The sequence below is a fragment of the Anarhichas minor genome, unplaced genomic scaffold (genome assembly GCF_050575085.1).
Source record: "Anarhichas minor isolate MPS153535 unplaced genomic scaffold, ASM5057508v1 ptg000038l, whole genome shotgun sequence".
In the NCBI taxonomy this organism is placed as follows: Eukaryota; Metazoa; Chordata; class Actinopteri; order Perciformes; family Anarhichadidae; genus Anarhichas; species Anarhichas minor.
In genome coordinates, this window is record NW_027466484.1 from 1,618,992 (window position 1) to 1,634,568 (window position 15,577).

The 15,577-nt window shown below is 45.3% G+C and overlaps 1 protein-coding gene across 3 annotated transcripts in view; it reads right to left on the bottom strand.

Annotated features, from left to right (window-relative positions):
- Nucleotides 1-15,577, bottom strand: part of fgfr3 (fibroblast growth factor receptor 3) — a 62,035-nt gene that overhangs the window by 21,660 nt on the left and 24,798 nt on the right. For all 3 annotated transcript variants that reach the window (XM_076107265.1, XM_076107264.1, XM_076107263.1), the window contains exon 4: nucleotides 6,923-7,092. In XM_076107265.1, the coding sequence (XP_075963380.1) occupies nucleotides 6,923-7,092 (170 nt within the window). The remainder of the gene's footprint in view (nucleotides 1-6,922; nucleotides 7,093-15,577) is intronic.

Here is a 15,577-nt window from a genome sequence, read left to right on the forward strand (position 1 = left end):
TGACGGTCATGTATGGGACCAGTGGCCGCATTCAGCTAAATAGTTATTCGAGAAAGGCAATTTTCAAACGCAACAAACATTGTGGTAATAATTAACTGTGAGTGACATTTCCACTTTAACTCTTTCCCTCGGCACATTTAATTACTTTCTTGCCACTTGCTTTCATCACCATGTTACATCGGCTAACCCCTGTTGAACCTGCAGCATTAGTCCCCAAACGTGATAATCCCATCCATTCCAATCATGCCAGATTCCAAACAGAATTAAATTATTAAGGAGCTTATGTTTGAGTCATAGGAGGCTTTAAAGGTTTTAGGGCCCAAACCCTGGGAATGGACGGGGAGCTTCACACTGCAAGAAGTGTGCGTCTGAAGGAGACATTAAACCAACATAAAGTCTTTACATGGAGGAAAAGGAAAAGACGTGGAGGTTGGGATTTGTACTGCAGCATTTTGTGCATGAATTATCTTGAGACAAATAAAGTGATCGGCTTCGTTTTAAGATATTTTTCTTGCCTTACAGAGTCTGCCTTGGAAGACAGTGAGGTGACCTCACTCTATTGGCGGAGCCTTTTGCTTATTTTAATCAAAACAAGAATTGGCGACTCGACTGCCAGCTTAAATGGTTCATAAAGATGCAAACATTTCTTGCAGTGTGGCAGTTGTCTGAGAAAACACAGGAAGCTCTGCTCCCTTTATAGTCCAAACCCTCCGTCTTCACCTCGCAAAATAGACCCGTCAGAACCGGCGGGGCCAGTTAGCAGAATTTACGACTTTGTCAGAGCAGACCAGTGGCCCGGATCTGTGCTACCGTCTAATTTGGCCTACACAGAAAGCAGAAATAGATAGAAGCGGCCCTGAGGGCTCGCTGGCAACGTTTGTGGGTCGGCTGCGTGAGTTTGGCTCTACATGCCACCGCATCAACATAGAGGAGAAGACTGTACAATTGGAAGTAAAAAGAAGAATGAAAAAAACAAATAAACAGGATAATCCGTCTTTCTCGAGACCCCTTGGTGTAGTTGTGTAAAACGACAGGGGAGAAAGGTGAATGACCGCGGAAGCTCTCAAATTAAAAAGAGCCCAAAAATAATCTTGCAAAGTGTAGAGATTCCTAAGCGGCCTACAGAGACTCACAGTCCGTGTTAAAGTCCGAACTGGAAAAACAAGGATGTAAAGTGCTTAAAGTCTTAAACAGTAACAGTGTGGAGCCTGTTTAAGAGCCCTGCCTTGGAAACCTGTCAAAACAGGGATTGAAAAATCAGTTAAGCGCCGAGCGACCTGCACGAAATGAAACACAATAATTACATTGTCAACTTTTGTCTCGCTTGTGCTGCCGCGGTTCAGCATGAACACAATGCAATCCCTCCCAGCATATGTGGCAGCGTACAACAGCATTGGCTATGGCTTTCACAGACTCAATAGGCCGGCGACACGCCCATCTCTCCCCACCTCCATCTGATGGCTCAATAGAGAGGTGAACTGTGACCTTTAGGCCCTGCCCCTCCATAATGGAGGCGGCTCTGAGCGCCGCAGTTCGTCTGGGAAGGCGCACAAAGCTCCGACATGTCGCCCCTGCTGGAATTTCATTTTCCTTTTTACAAATGAACCACACATCCTATTTACCGTTTCATTTAGTTTCAACAAACGTACCGTTTAGTTCTCTGTGTTGCATTTCAATAGACTCACAAAGCGCTCCTAAGATAGAACCGAAGGTCTGAACAACCTCCAGCGTGCAGATGGGTTAGAATATACCGAGAAGATGCTAGTATACAACTATAGCGGCCTGAAAGACTTGATAAGAGTGATAATTATACTACCAATATTGACATTTTTGTACTGAAGTTGTTGAATATATGATTTATGTTGCTGATATTCTACTGACATCTTCAGAATCAAGTGTTACTTTCTTTCAAAACTAGAAATAGTCATGCATGTGCAAAAGCATGCAGACCATCAAACTCTCCACTGGAAACAAACACCAACACTTATAGGAAACATTACCGCTGAGTAATCTATCACACTCACAATAGGGAGGCGGAGAGAGAGTCTGTAACCGTAACGGTACATATCAAATGTTTAAAGAAGTGCTGGATTATTTACACTATATCATCAACACAATATAATAATAATAATAACATTTCATTTTTAAATATCACTGTTATCGTCAATACCAGTGTATTGCAAAAACCCCTAAGACCAAATACCCTTCACAAATGAACCGACATAAAATCCACAAAGAAACCACGACTGTGTGTCAGACATTTTCCTCATAATCTACAAAAGGAAAAGTCATTTCAGGCCTTTATGAAATCTTCTTAAAATGGATGTCTTCAAGGAACAAAGCAGAACACGGTGCATCCTCTGAAAGGCCACTTTCAACCACTCCAGTGTGAAGTCAGGAGGTATCTCTGTAGGCGGGTAATGGAGCCTAATGGTCGCTAACTTTTACCTCTTACTGGTGCAGATCTCATGGCACTTGGAGTAAATGACAAACTGTGCTGAGTGGAGGGGACTCCACTGTCCTGATCAGCATGGATCAGTCAGCAAGTCACTTACACCCACACACACACACACACACACACACACACACACTTAATCGCAGCCCAAGAATCATCCCATCACCTGTCCAAACCTTAAAAAAAATCAGACACGGTCGCGATTCATTCAGTGGAAATTAACCACGGCTGTCAAATCAAAAATGTTCTCGTCATTTCAATACGGATGTCAGAGGAAGACGGCTTCACCTTGAGGACCCTGTTGAAGGAATAGAGTCTTTGGAAGGCCATTGTCAGGCTGTCAGGACTCAGGGTGTGCCCCCCCCCCCACCCCCACTTGCCCAGTCCTGCATGATGAACTCATCACTGGCAGATGTGAGGCGCGGTGACACGGCCGGACTGAATGCACTGCAAGAAAAGTCTGTCCTGACAACAGACTGCTGCATTCTGTGGTTCACGTGTCTGTTGGCTCAATGACGATTCAATCTGCAGCCAGTTTGTTTGTGGTGCTTCTCTCTGAGGCTCTTCATTAACACTTTCTTCACAGTGTTGCCGTTTGACACTAAAAACCATTTAGCGAACAACAAATGAGGCTTTTTATGTTTCCTGCAGCTTCCACAAAGCAGTGATTGTTCAATATCATGAAGGTAGTTAGCATGTGTAGCATTAGCCACACAAGACTGAAGGACAAAGACAGAAACACTTAAGTAAGGGATAGCTGTCTGTCACACAGCTCACTGCACCAATACTCACTAAAGAAATCAATTCATTGATGCAAAATATGGATCTAAAGAAGATTTTGTTGAAAACAAAAGCCTCGCTGTACACAGAGATCAGAACTGCGTCCATTGCAACAGTCTGTTATTCATAGCAGCTGTCTGCTATAAAGAAAAGAACAGACTGTAGAATCCCGTAATTGACCAATCAGAATGGAGTATTCAACAAAGAATCGAACGCTTCTCATGGTGCTTGACTGACAGGTGACTTGTGGGTAATGCAGTGCACAAACACTGGACGGAGACGAGGATCTGAAGGATAACCATGTTAGTGATTAAGTGACATGGTAATGGTATTAGACACATCACTCAACCTAATTGGAGATAATGTGATTTGATCTTCGGTGGTGATGTGCAAATGTCTGGATTATCTTCTAGAAAATTGGTTTAAAAAGAAAAAAAAAGACTAATGAGTTTTTAAAATATACTTTGTTAAATGACTGAGCACCAAGGCCATTAAGCTTCCATTGTTCCGTGCTGGACAGTTGTCTAATGTTCTGCAGGGTGGAGGTGGAGTTAGCAGAGGATTTGACATCAGGACGGGTGGAGCTGTTACCCCTGACCCCTCTGAAGCCAGGCCATGTCACGGGCTTGTCTGTCACCCAGCACCCTGATTCTATAGTGGTGACCTCTCCGTTCACCTCCCTCGAGGCCAACAGGGCCACATGGCTAACTGGATTTTAAAAGGGCTCCGGGACAGGACGGAGGGGAGGGGCATGTGACAACGTCTCAAACACAGAAAGGAACGTCTCAATAACTGCCACCTCCGATCTTACATCTCCATCACTGTGCAGGAATTTGTTCTGGAGACTTTGCTGCTGATACGTGTGGCTTTAACGTTTCAGAATCGTGTGCAAAAGAAGCCACACAACACTGTCGAGTAGGGTTAAGTGGCTTTACAGCATAGAGTCTGCAGGTTATATAAAGCCAAGTTCACTGAGAGGGAATTAAAGGGCTAAGTTCTGCATGGCAAGATAAGTTAAGTGGGGAAAAAAGTGAGTGTTTTTTTTAATGTGATTCAGGTGAACTTAACCTTTGACCTGATTAAAAACCCAAACAAATACAAGTTAAGCTGGAGAAACTGCGTATGGAAGAAGGGCAGCATTAAAACATGTTTTCATTTTGTTCAACTGGCTCTGTTCTGCTTTAGAGCGCTGTGCATCCAACAGTCACAGTATCAATCCAACATGCACCTCAAATAACACACGGACACCTACACACTTCACAGCACCACCAGGGCCAACAGCATGGGTGGCCACAGCAATAGATGGTGCCAAGCCCGACCCGCTGAGCTATACAGAGCGGAAAATGTACAGGAATTTGTCTCGGTGGCAACTTGGTGTCTCAGCTCACACTGACACAACACAGTACAAGGCCAACAGGACGTCACGTACGCCGTAAAGGCTTACTATGGACAGCCAGCTACGTCTCTCTAATTACACATGTAGCATCCCACAGGTGCACGCTTTAGAGCGAGGGAGTGAACAAAATGGCTACTGCTGCAGGACTGAGGCATAAGCACTGCAGAGTGAGATGTTATAGTGATTAAAGCTGCAGCTTTTTAGTAATTGAGTATTCTACAGATTAATCATTTAATCGGATACAAAATATGAATTTTGTTTCTTTCTTGAGGTAGTAGAGTTGTAGTAAGTATAAGAAAGAGAAAATAAGACAGAACTACTCATTGGTTTGCACTTTATATTACATCTTAGGTTTCAAGGCGTAAAACAATTGGATTTATAAAGCTGGAACGCTTCATAATGTAACTCAATGCAACATCCTTTAACGTTAGCAGTTAGCTCCGTTAGCTCCGTTAGCTCCGTTAGCTCTCCTTCTCCTGATACCAACACGGATGTCTCAATCTTCTTCGAGGAATCAGTTCAACCCTTATAACGATTACGTTGACATTACTATCTTAATACTGCACCAGTCACCACAAAAACATCTCTATGTTGCTCCTTAATGGTGAGTCATTGTATACACAAAAAGGACACTTATGGATTAGGGTGAGCAGTGAGAGATTTGGGGAAAAGATGGAATAAATATCTAAGTGATCCAGTTTGAGATTAAGTTGCTGCTAACAACGCAGCTGCAAACTTTATCATCTGCAAATCATCTGGCGTACCTAACGTGCTAAAAGTTGCTGTCGGGGAGCCACTCAGAGTGTCCTGAGGGCTGGTGACAGGTGTGTGTGTGTGTGCGTGTGTGTGTGTGTGTGTGTGTGAGAGAGAGTGTGTGTGAATCTGTGTGAGAGAGTGGGGACAGAGGGAGGGAGACAACTGCTGTTGGTCTGCTGGGAGCAGATGTTGGAGATCTCTGTAAACTGTTAATAGCTGCAGGATCTCATTACATTTAACTCTTTAAATGCCAAAGCTCCACCGGGGAGAGAGCGTCTCTCACTGCCTCGGCCTCTACCGGCCTCTTTCTGCTTACTGTCTTTATTACGGTTTTATAGCAACAAAGTGCCTCGCCGGGCCGCTTTCCCTGACACAGCAATTCAACAGGAAAAAGACAATTTTTTAAATTGTAAATGGAACCAATGTTTACACTAAAACTGTGTGAAAACGATTAAAGACTGTAAAATCTTAACAGGTAAATTGTCTCCCTTCAGCATCACTTTATTAAGACAGTGTGAGGGCTGAGAGTAAGGCAGGATCAGGCCCTGATCAGACAGGCTTCTTCTAATTGTTTTCAACGAGAGTGAAGCCTTTCGCGAGCTGCTTTTTGCAGGACAGAGCGCCTCACGTTTCTCCACTCTATGCGTCTCGAGATGAAAACTCTGCAGGATCCCCGGAGCTATAAGACTTCACTAGCCGTAGTTATCCTGATCTGAGCAGGAAACAGCAGGAGGTAACTCAGTGCGACGCTTGAGCAACCTGCAAAAACCGCTCGGTCTGAACAGGGCTCAAGACAAGGACAGAACAAGGGCTGGAAGAGTTTACCTCCCTGGGCATCATTTTAGAATTCATATGTCATTTAGTTTGAGTTTATTTTGAACCAAAACACAGGTTTGGACTGTTTGAATTCCGATCTTCTTACCACACTGGGTTTGTCTTTTAATCCTACAGCTCAGGGCCATTAAAGGAGCACAAAAGTAAACCAAGCCCTGTTACTTTAAGCAGTGCCATTCCACATGAGAGCCCAGTGTTTAGAGAGAATACAACAGCTGTTTGCTGCTCCGCATTACTGTCAACATTGAGCTATCACGCGAGGCACGCATGTATTTGTGCTCCACTCTTGTTTTCAGCACAGCAGTTCGACCCTCTGAATGTATTTTGTTGAGCTTAGCGGGGGTGGGGGGGCTAAGAGCAGCTCGAGTCCCGCTGGGGCGGCGCGTTTTCTGACCTTTATTTACCGTGAGAAGATCCACGGAGCATGAGCGGTCTCTCAGCACTTCGCTTCACACTCTTCCAGTTATAGCAATTCACACCAGGGAGCATCGCGCCACTCGCACTGATCTACAGATGGACACACAGCAGCTCCACTGGACTAGCGGGGGATTAAGATGCCTTGCTAAAAGGCACTCTGATGGCAGCTCAAGGCGGGCGGAGCATCACCTCCTGCTGGCAGCTGGAGTGAGGATTTGAATCCTTAAATCACAGCTCCTCTGTGCCCTTTAGCTGTGAACATGTTTGGAGTGAAGTCCTCTCACCTTGATGCCTCCCATCCTCTGCTCTCCCTTGAACTCTTTGCCGTTCTTCAGCCAGTGGATGGTTGGCGTCGGGTTTCCGGACGCGGCGCAGCGGAACTTGACGGTGTTGGCGGCTGGAACGGCCAGGAGCTTCTTGTCCATCCGGTCGGGCCTCGTCCAATACGGAGCTTCTGTTGGCAAAACACAAAACAGGGCGTCAGTCACAGCAAACTACTTCTCCAAAGCAGAACACACTGTACTGTGCAGGCTATTATTATACAACATTTAACGGATAACTATCATTTGAAGCCATTTTAAATAACTCTCAGGTATCGAGTCATTCGAGACACAAGGCGAGTCTCCGAAACGCCAGAGGGCGTACCAACAAAATGTACTTTAAAGAAGCAAGAAGACAACGAGTGTAACCGGCAAAACGCCATAAACCAACCTCCGCTACCCCAAGGATGAATTGTAATGAACTGTAAACTCATATTCATGGACTACTTTACTGTCTTCCTGTAAAGACAGAAGTCAAGTATTAAATGCATTATGAAGAAGAAAAGGTTGAATATCTTGTAAACTATTTGATTTGGCAGCAAAACATTTATTCAAATGTTTAAGACGTCCTGTTTCAAAAGCATCTAAAAACGATATTGACCCTCTTTGTTTAAAGAGCTTTTATCAGTGAAAAGCTCAGATGGCGCAGAGATGCACAACCGAGTCCAGCGACCGATTGCGGAGCCTTCGTGCAGACCGTGATTACATCGTTTTCTGGCAATAAAGTGTTAATGAGGTTTGCTGTGTAGCCGGGATCAAGTCACGGCTTCTGTGATAGCACTAAGTCAAAGTTTGAGACTAATTTCAGGTCTCAAGTCCTCATTTTTGTGACTCTGCCAGGACGTACCACTTTCAGATGAGAACTGATCAAACCAGTTTTCCATTTTCTGGTATAATCTGAGATCATAGAATTTTTTGGGGGAAAGACCCTCCAGGAATTCATCGTAACATGTTTTAGTAATAGCTAAAAGATGGAGCAGACGGTACAACTTGCTCCTCTGCCCCGTCTTCAAATTGGTCCTCATCTTGGATGAGTTATGTGCCTCGCCAGAACAGATGTGAGGTTTCACTGGAGGTCTTCCCTCTCCGCTCCGATAAACAACGTACAGTACCTGCACCCATTGTGTCTCCACTGTCAAGCCCGCCCTCGTCCCGAGAGAAAAGTTCAAGATGCGCAAACGATGAAAAAAGACACAGTTTGACGGAGGACTCAAAGCGGGTGCGTGAAGCGTTACCGGGACCAAACAAAGCGTATCATCATCTTCCTCCCCCTTCGACGACAATGCAAGAGTTCATTTGAATCGTCCGATCCTGAGCGTTTGTAAAACCTGTCGGGGCGATTTATTGAGTTGTATTGAGAAGACGGCGGACAAAGAGAGTGTAGCGAGTCAGAGAGGCCTATTGTTCCCGCTGTGTGGGTGTGGAGGGTGAGAGCACCGAGGCTCGGCTCACCCACTCTCTCTATAGGAGTGTGAGTGTGTGTGTGTGTGTGTGTGTGTGTGTGTGTGTGTGCGTTTCCCGGGACAAAAGCTGGGGAGGTGGCTGACCGGTCATCAGATGTCTCTTTTACTTTCTAAATGCAGGAGGAGAGAGAGAGAGAGAGAGGAGCTAATTAGCATCTCAATATCTGCGCTTTTGTGTGTCTGTGTGTGTGTGTGTGTGTGTGTGTGTGTGTGGGTGGGTGGCTGTTATCAAACAAAAGTAACCCACATGGGCGGGTTCTTATCTCATCAGGACGACTCAGGTGAGATGTCAATAGGGATTCTCCTCACGAAAAAACGGGAACCGGTTCTAAATTAGGAATAGTGATAACATCCAGAGTTATGGGTTCTTTAGAAGTTATGGAGTGAGATCTCTGTGTAAACCCCCTCTTTCTGAAAAAGATCCAAAGTGTGGCTACATTTGACTAATTCTGAGAACTCTTGTTGTCTCAAATGCAATAAAACCCTCACAAGTAAGGGAAGTAACAGCAGCAGTTTACATCAACATCTGGCCAACAAGCAGAACATCAACCTGCAGAGATGCTCAGTTTTCTACGGTTGGTCGAGTGTTCGTCCCCTGCAGAGAACGTTAGCGATGCCATGAGGAGTTTGATCAGAAGAATGAGGCTAATCAATGAAAGCTGATCGCTTAACTAGTTGTTTGGCTGCCAATGTATTATAAATACTTGGACACTTTTTGTATGGCTGCTCAAGAAAAAGAATAATAAAGCAATGTTGAATAAGAGTATCGATAAGGAACCGAAGCGATAAGCATCCTAAGTATCGATACCCGTCCCAAGATGTCAATCAGAGAGTTGGAATAAAATACCTGTCGGCATGTGCGTCTGTTTATCATATGGCTTTTTGGCTGTTCTGATATATTTCTGACTGATTTTTTTTTTTTTTTTGGCTCCTGCCATCAAACTTTGGCTTCGGCATCGCGGAGTAATTACAACCAGACCAGGAGAGAGAGATTCAGTGATGAAAGCCGAATCTTCTCAGAGAGCAAACAAACAGAGCGTTACTCACTCTATTGAGCGGACTGTGAACTTGGTGTGTGTGTGTGTGTGTGTGTGTGTGTGTGTTCACAAACTGCAACGGAGCAGTTGAAACACTGCTCCCTGCTTGAGTTAGAGACTCCCCAGCTCGCCGAGGCAAACGCTCGCCACGTGCAACCACACACACACACACACAGCCTCCACCTTAAAAGGGAAATATCTGTTAGATTTCATTACTTCTCGTCTGTCTCGGCGTATTTTGGAGCGACACTGCGCAGCGTGGGACAACCCTCCAAGGAGTCTGAACACATTGTTTTCTTGGCATCACGATCAGCCACACACACACACAGACACACACACACACACACACACACACACGGTAAAACACACACTGAGTTATTAAACAGTCTCTCTCCTGATGTGTGGTCCTCCTCCTCCTCCCTCTGTTGCTGCTGCTGAGCCTCCAGCCACGCTGATGTTTTCAACCCAAAATAGACGCCTGTGTGGATTCAGCACGTCTCCGTGGTTTTTGTCCCAAAAACACACTGAGATCTGTTTATTCGCTGACCTCTAGCTGCTAAGTGCTAAGTGCTAACTGCTGTGTTTCTGCACGAGATCACCTGTCAATCAAACGGTGCTGTGACAAGTTCGTATTTTCTAGCGATACATCTTTCTGTGAGCGGTGCTTGTTGAGAGATGGTGACCAGTAACCACGCTGTTCTTCTTCTACTTATAACACCATCACTTCCTGTGCAGCAGAGGATCGTTAGAGCACAGCTATTCTGGTCATAATGAAAAACTATACGCTATGTTTGTGAAACAGAGCTTGCGTGTCCTGACTTTTTGTTTGTTTGTGTGTTTAAAGTTAACAGTAAACAACATGGAACAGCTTAGCTTCAGGAGGAGAGCAACGGGATAAATAACAAGATAAAGAAAACCAGAATCAAAACTAAAAGTAATTATTAAAACGAGAAATCATTTATGCTGCAAACTGTACTAATGTAATAATAAATACACCTATATTTCCTTTGATTCATGCGTGAGTGTAAATAAAGTGATGTTTCGATGAAATAGATTAATTTGGGTCTTAGCATTTAAAGGATGCTGATACAGTCACTTTGCAACGTAAGAGTGAAACATGGAGCCTTCTCCAATTTACAAACAGCAGTCCATATTCAGATTCAAGCGTGTTTTTGATTTACAGTAAAGCCTCCGGTCTGCGTGCTCAGCAATGCTCAGGAATCCCATTCCGGGTCTAATTGGCTGGCTGGTATTTCCTCAGCAGAGGGATCTTTTAAGGGGAGGGGGGGGGGGGGGGGGGGTTCCTGAGTGTCAGGGACCAGAGCAAATACCCCTCAAACCCCACAGGGACAGGGTCTCGAGATAGCCCCTGCATGGATATACAATCGCTGGAGTGGAAAGTGGTTTATTGTAACATCTTCTATCAGCTCAGCAGCTACAGAGTCGTGTCCACCCGTCAGCTGTGGAGGTTAACTGAGGAGGGGGGTCTCTCCGGGAGCCTAAAAATACACGACGGGACTGTTTGTTTGGTTTACACACACACACACACACACACACACACACACACACACACACACACACACACACCAGCTGGGGGAAACGTATTGTATTACAGCTACCAGTTACCAGTAATCATGTTATTCATCTTAATTTTAAATTTAAAAAATGTAAAGCTGTTTAATTTCCTGACTTTCCTTTTCTACAAGATATCACAGGTATTTGTATTCAGAATGTTCTATGAGTGCAGTCACCGTTGTTTGTATGTTATCTAGCAGCGTATCTCAAAACTGTAACTATTTCAATGAAATTAAGTGGAAAGTAAAAAAAAATAATCGGGCACATTTATCCCATCATCACCAGGCCGTGTGGATTCTAATGCAGATCCAGATGCTGATTAAAATTGTCGAAATACTTTCTATTATTAAAATAACAACTTCAGAGGACTGTGCAGCCTTGCGGGGGGGGGGGGGCTGTAGGGCCTGAGGGGTGTTTTCTTTGTATTTTAGACTAAGCATTGCAGCTACAAGTGTGTCTACGCACATGAAAAACCCTGCAGCTCTCTGTTTACTGCTTTTCCTCCGACTCCCGGCTCTGTGTTGCGGGTCGGAGGAGCGTGACTGTGGCTCTCTATCAGCCCGACTTCAGCAATTAGCTGGAGCGGGACACACCGATTGCCGTGGCACAAGGCCGTTCAAGCGCTCAGACACCGATCTGGGGGAGGAGGAGGAGGAGGAGGAGGAGGAGGAGGAGGGGGGGGGTCCTAATTGTGTAATTGTATAATTTGCCCTCGCCGACGCCTGCGAGCACACAGGCAGATTTCATTACAGATTACACTGGGGCTCTTTGAAGGCACGCTGCCCCGGAGGGCCTGCGGGGACTCAAGGCAAACAAGAGTCGCAGGAATGGCGGCCGCGGAGCAGCGTAGCATGGCCCGCCGTCCGGCTCTCTGCTCTCCTGCCAGGGTAAACAAGGAGGCTGCATAGCTCAGGAGCACAGCACAGATTAGGCTGTGTTAACATTCCTACCCCCCCCCCCCCACACACACACACACTGCTCTTTCAGAGTCTGTACGCTGCTTTCCATGCCGCAAGAAAATACTCACTTTAATAACTTGTATATCGCGTGAGGTTGAACTTTTGCCTGATAACTCCAACACAGCCGAGGTTTTGAAAGATAGTAATCGTCCATTATGACTTAATGTAGACAAAGAATCTTTTATGATCAATTCAGGCGTTAAAGCAAACATGTCGACGGTTTACTTTGAATATTTTTACGTGTATTCAGATTCATATTGATATGGCCTTTCCCAGAGCAGATTGCATGAGATATTTCACTTTCTTTTCCTTTTTTTGTGCTGTTTTTGCAACACGTGGTTTGTGCTGCCTCTCAGAATAGAAGCGTCAACCTCACAGTTTGGTCATTAACTCACTGTATCTACAAGACGGCAACCTCCGGATCTGAACAGTGAAGCCGATACGAAAGTGTCCTAACAACCTGCATTCTCTCTAGTGTCCACCAGGGGGCGACTCCTCTGGTTGTATAGAAGTCTATGAGAAAATGACTCTACTTCTCTCTTGATTTATTACCTCAGTAAACATTGTAAACATGAGTTTATGGTCTCAATCTCTAGTTTCAAGTCTTCTTCAATACAGCATGATGTTCATTTAGTACATTATGGTCCATTTAGAGTCAGGGGATGCTTTAGGGCGGGGCTACTGTGATTGACAGGTCGCTGCAGCTACCAGAGCGCACACGGCGTCTCTACATCACTCCTCCGCATTCCAAATATGGTAACTTTTGTTCACTGGTTGCAAAAAGCCAACATGGCGACGGCCAAAATGCCGAACTCTGGGCTTCAAAACGTCAGTCCACAAGCCAATGAGTGACGTCACGACGACTACGTCCACTTCTTATGTACAGTCAATGGTGTAAACAGGAAAGACACAGAAACAACCGACACAGCTGCTCTCTTGCTCTTCCAATAAAAACGAAACACAAATCTGGCGTCAACGTTACCAATTGGTCGGTAATATCATTTGGGCGCAGGGATTACTGTGGCTGCCGGGCAGGCGTCCATCTCCTCTGCCTTTTTCCCAGAAGGCCGTGGGAGACAGCTGAGCGAGTTGTGGAGGCTGGTGGAGAGTGAGCTCATGACTTTCTGTCTGACTCTCTCCTCTGAGAACAGTCAGCTGTGGCCAGCAGCATCACTTCAACTGAGTGACTTCTCTTTTGTTTCGCCATCTTTTCTCTTCTCTCACTCCGTTTCTTCTGTCTCGCTGTCAATCAGCAAATGTTTTCCATCCTCCCCCTCTCTCCCTCATTAGTAGTCTCTTTCGCCATGTCCACGTCTCTATTATCGTCCTCTCTGCATGTGGACGTGGATGTTCTTCCGCTCACCGACTGGGACTCTCCGTCTGGCTGCGTGGCTCGTCACATGGCTCCTTCCTGCTCATAGCCGGCTAATTAGCGGTGGCTTAGCGGACATTAAGCAGCGATAGGGGTTTAACGTTTCTGGACTAATCCCTCTCCTTTTGGCCAGGAAATCGGAGCCTCGTATGTCATGAGGTAGACTTACATCCAGAGATTAAGTCTGGCAGTCCGAGGCTATTTACCGGCATTCAGGATGTCTGCAGTAAGCCGCTGCCGCCGCTGCCACTTCGGCCCATTTAGAAAACACTTCAGGCTTTCACCGCCAAGTGCAGCTGCGCATTCAAACACATTCAGGTTTTCACATTTGCAGGTGTTAAGCTTGTCCACAGACTCTCGGTACAAAGACAGCAACAGGAAGCTTTGCTGCCGCTTGTTCTGCTGCTTTCTTCTATAATCCCTCCGGATAAGAGCATCAGCTACATCAGCTACATGCCTTAAGGAAAAAGGCAATACTGTATGAATATAAACATGTTTTAGTTCTCCAACAACCGAAGTGAGCAGAAGTGAGCCAAGATAAATAATATTACCATTCCTGTGTTAATTACATCTTTGAGTGCTTCTATAAAAATAACTGATTATTTACTTTGAGAGTCGTAAAATGAGAGGATTAGGATAAGTTAAGACGTGATTACTTGATCACTAACTGGGCCTTTACTCTTATTTTTTCCAAGCCTTAATAACAGTTATTAGCAGCAACTCTCCAGAAGAGAGACGTTTTTTTTGGGGTTGTAAAAATAAAAGATTTTGTTTGCATGATGCCTTAATTAACAGCTCCTTTGCTTTTATTCTGATAGGAGAGAGAGAGAGAGAGAGTCTCTTTACAGTCCTCCATGAATCTCTTCCCCCGTCTCTCTCTCACCACGGAACGACTGGAGCTGGACCCCAGCAGATTGGGTGAAACGTTGATGACCATGTGGCGTTTGGGCTGTTTCAGCATCACCGTCACTGTCTGTGCTTTTTTTATTTCTAAGTCCAGTTGGGACGACACGGAGCTTCGCTCACAAAGAGGCTTTGATTTTCGGTTGGGCGACCGCCTGTCGCGCCGTCACTGAAACCGGTTCCACATTTCGCCTCCGGCACCAATTTTGACAAGCAGTTACGGTGGACTGGGATTCGGTTCTAGATGTGATGGACTGTTTGACGTCGCTGGCATGTTTTTTTGGGTTGTTTTTTCACAGACGGCTGCAGTCCACAGTCAAGATGCAGAGTCGTCTAATCGATTCCTTCTTCTTTGAACTATTGTGAGCCGTCAAAGTACGGAAACAGTTCTAAAGATGTGTGAGAAGTTAAGCATTTGTAATGGGGTGGACATAGATCTCTCTCTTTCTGCAGGTTTCTCAGTTCCTCCATCACATTGTCTCCCTCGCTTCACGTCATCTCTTCCTCTCTCACCTTATTTTTCATAATTTCTTTCCTCTTATTTCTTTTTTTTCTCGTCTGTCTCTGACTGTCTGAGTCCTCACCTGCCGCTGTCTCCCTCCGCACGCTACAACAAAGGCAGCGCAGCGTTTGCGTCTGGCTGGTCGAGAGCCCGCCAACATGGGTTTGGAGACGCTCTCCGTCTCTCTGGAGTCACGCTAGCTGACAGAACAGAGCTTGTAAAAGCACGCGCGCAGCCGGCAGAAACCATCCCTCATCGTTCTTTGTTCACCTGCACCTGAACTCTGCACGTGTTCGAAATGCCAAAACAGCTCACATCACAACAGAGGGAGTGTTACCTGCCGGGGGAAAAAAAACGTGGGCTTTTGATCTGTGCGACGGTGGCGTTTAGCTCAGTGCTCTGGGGAAAAGCTTTACTGGTGAGCACGGCGAGACAGCGCGCGGTTATGAGAGACATATAATTCCAATTACAGATATAAAACTCAGATCACACTCAGATAAATCTAATCAGTTGCATCAATCTAATGATATTTGCCAATAAAAACTCCTTCAGAAGCAACTCTTGTGGTTCCAACAGACAACATATTTTATCCCAGTGACAAGTGAAGCTCTGAAATGCAGTTTAACTGCATTTTGTTGCACAAAACACTACCTGTTCGTCTTGTAATAAGGTTTGCTAATAATTCAGGGTTTGCAAAACAAGAATCCCTCAAGTAAGTGGAAGATATAGAGACTGTATTAGGAGTCTGCAACCTTTGTAAGAACCGTGTGGAGGCGAGGAACACGCTTTGTTTGACACAGAATGCCTG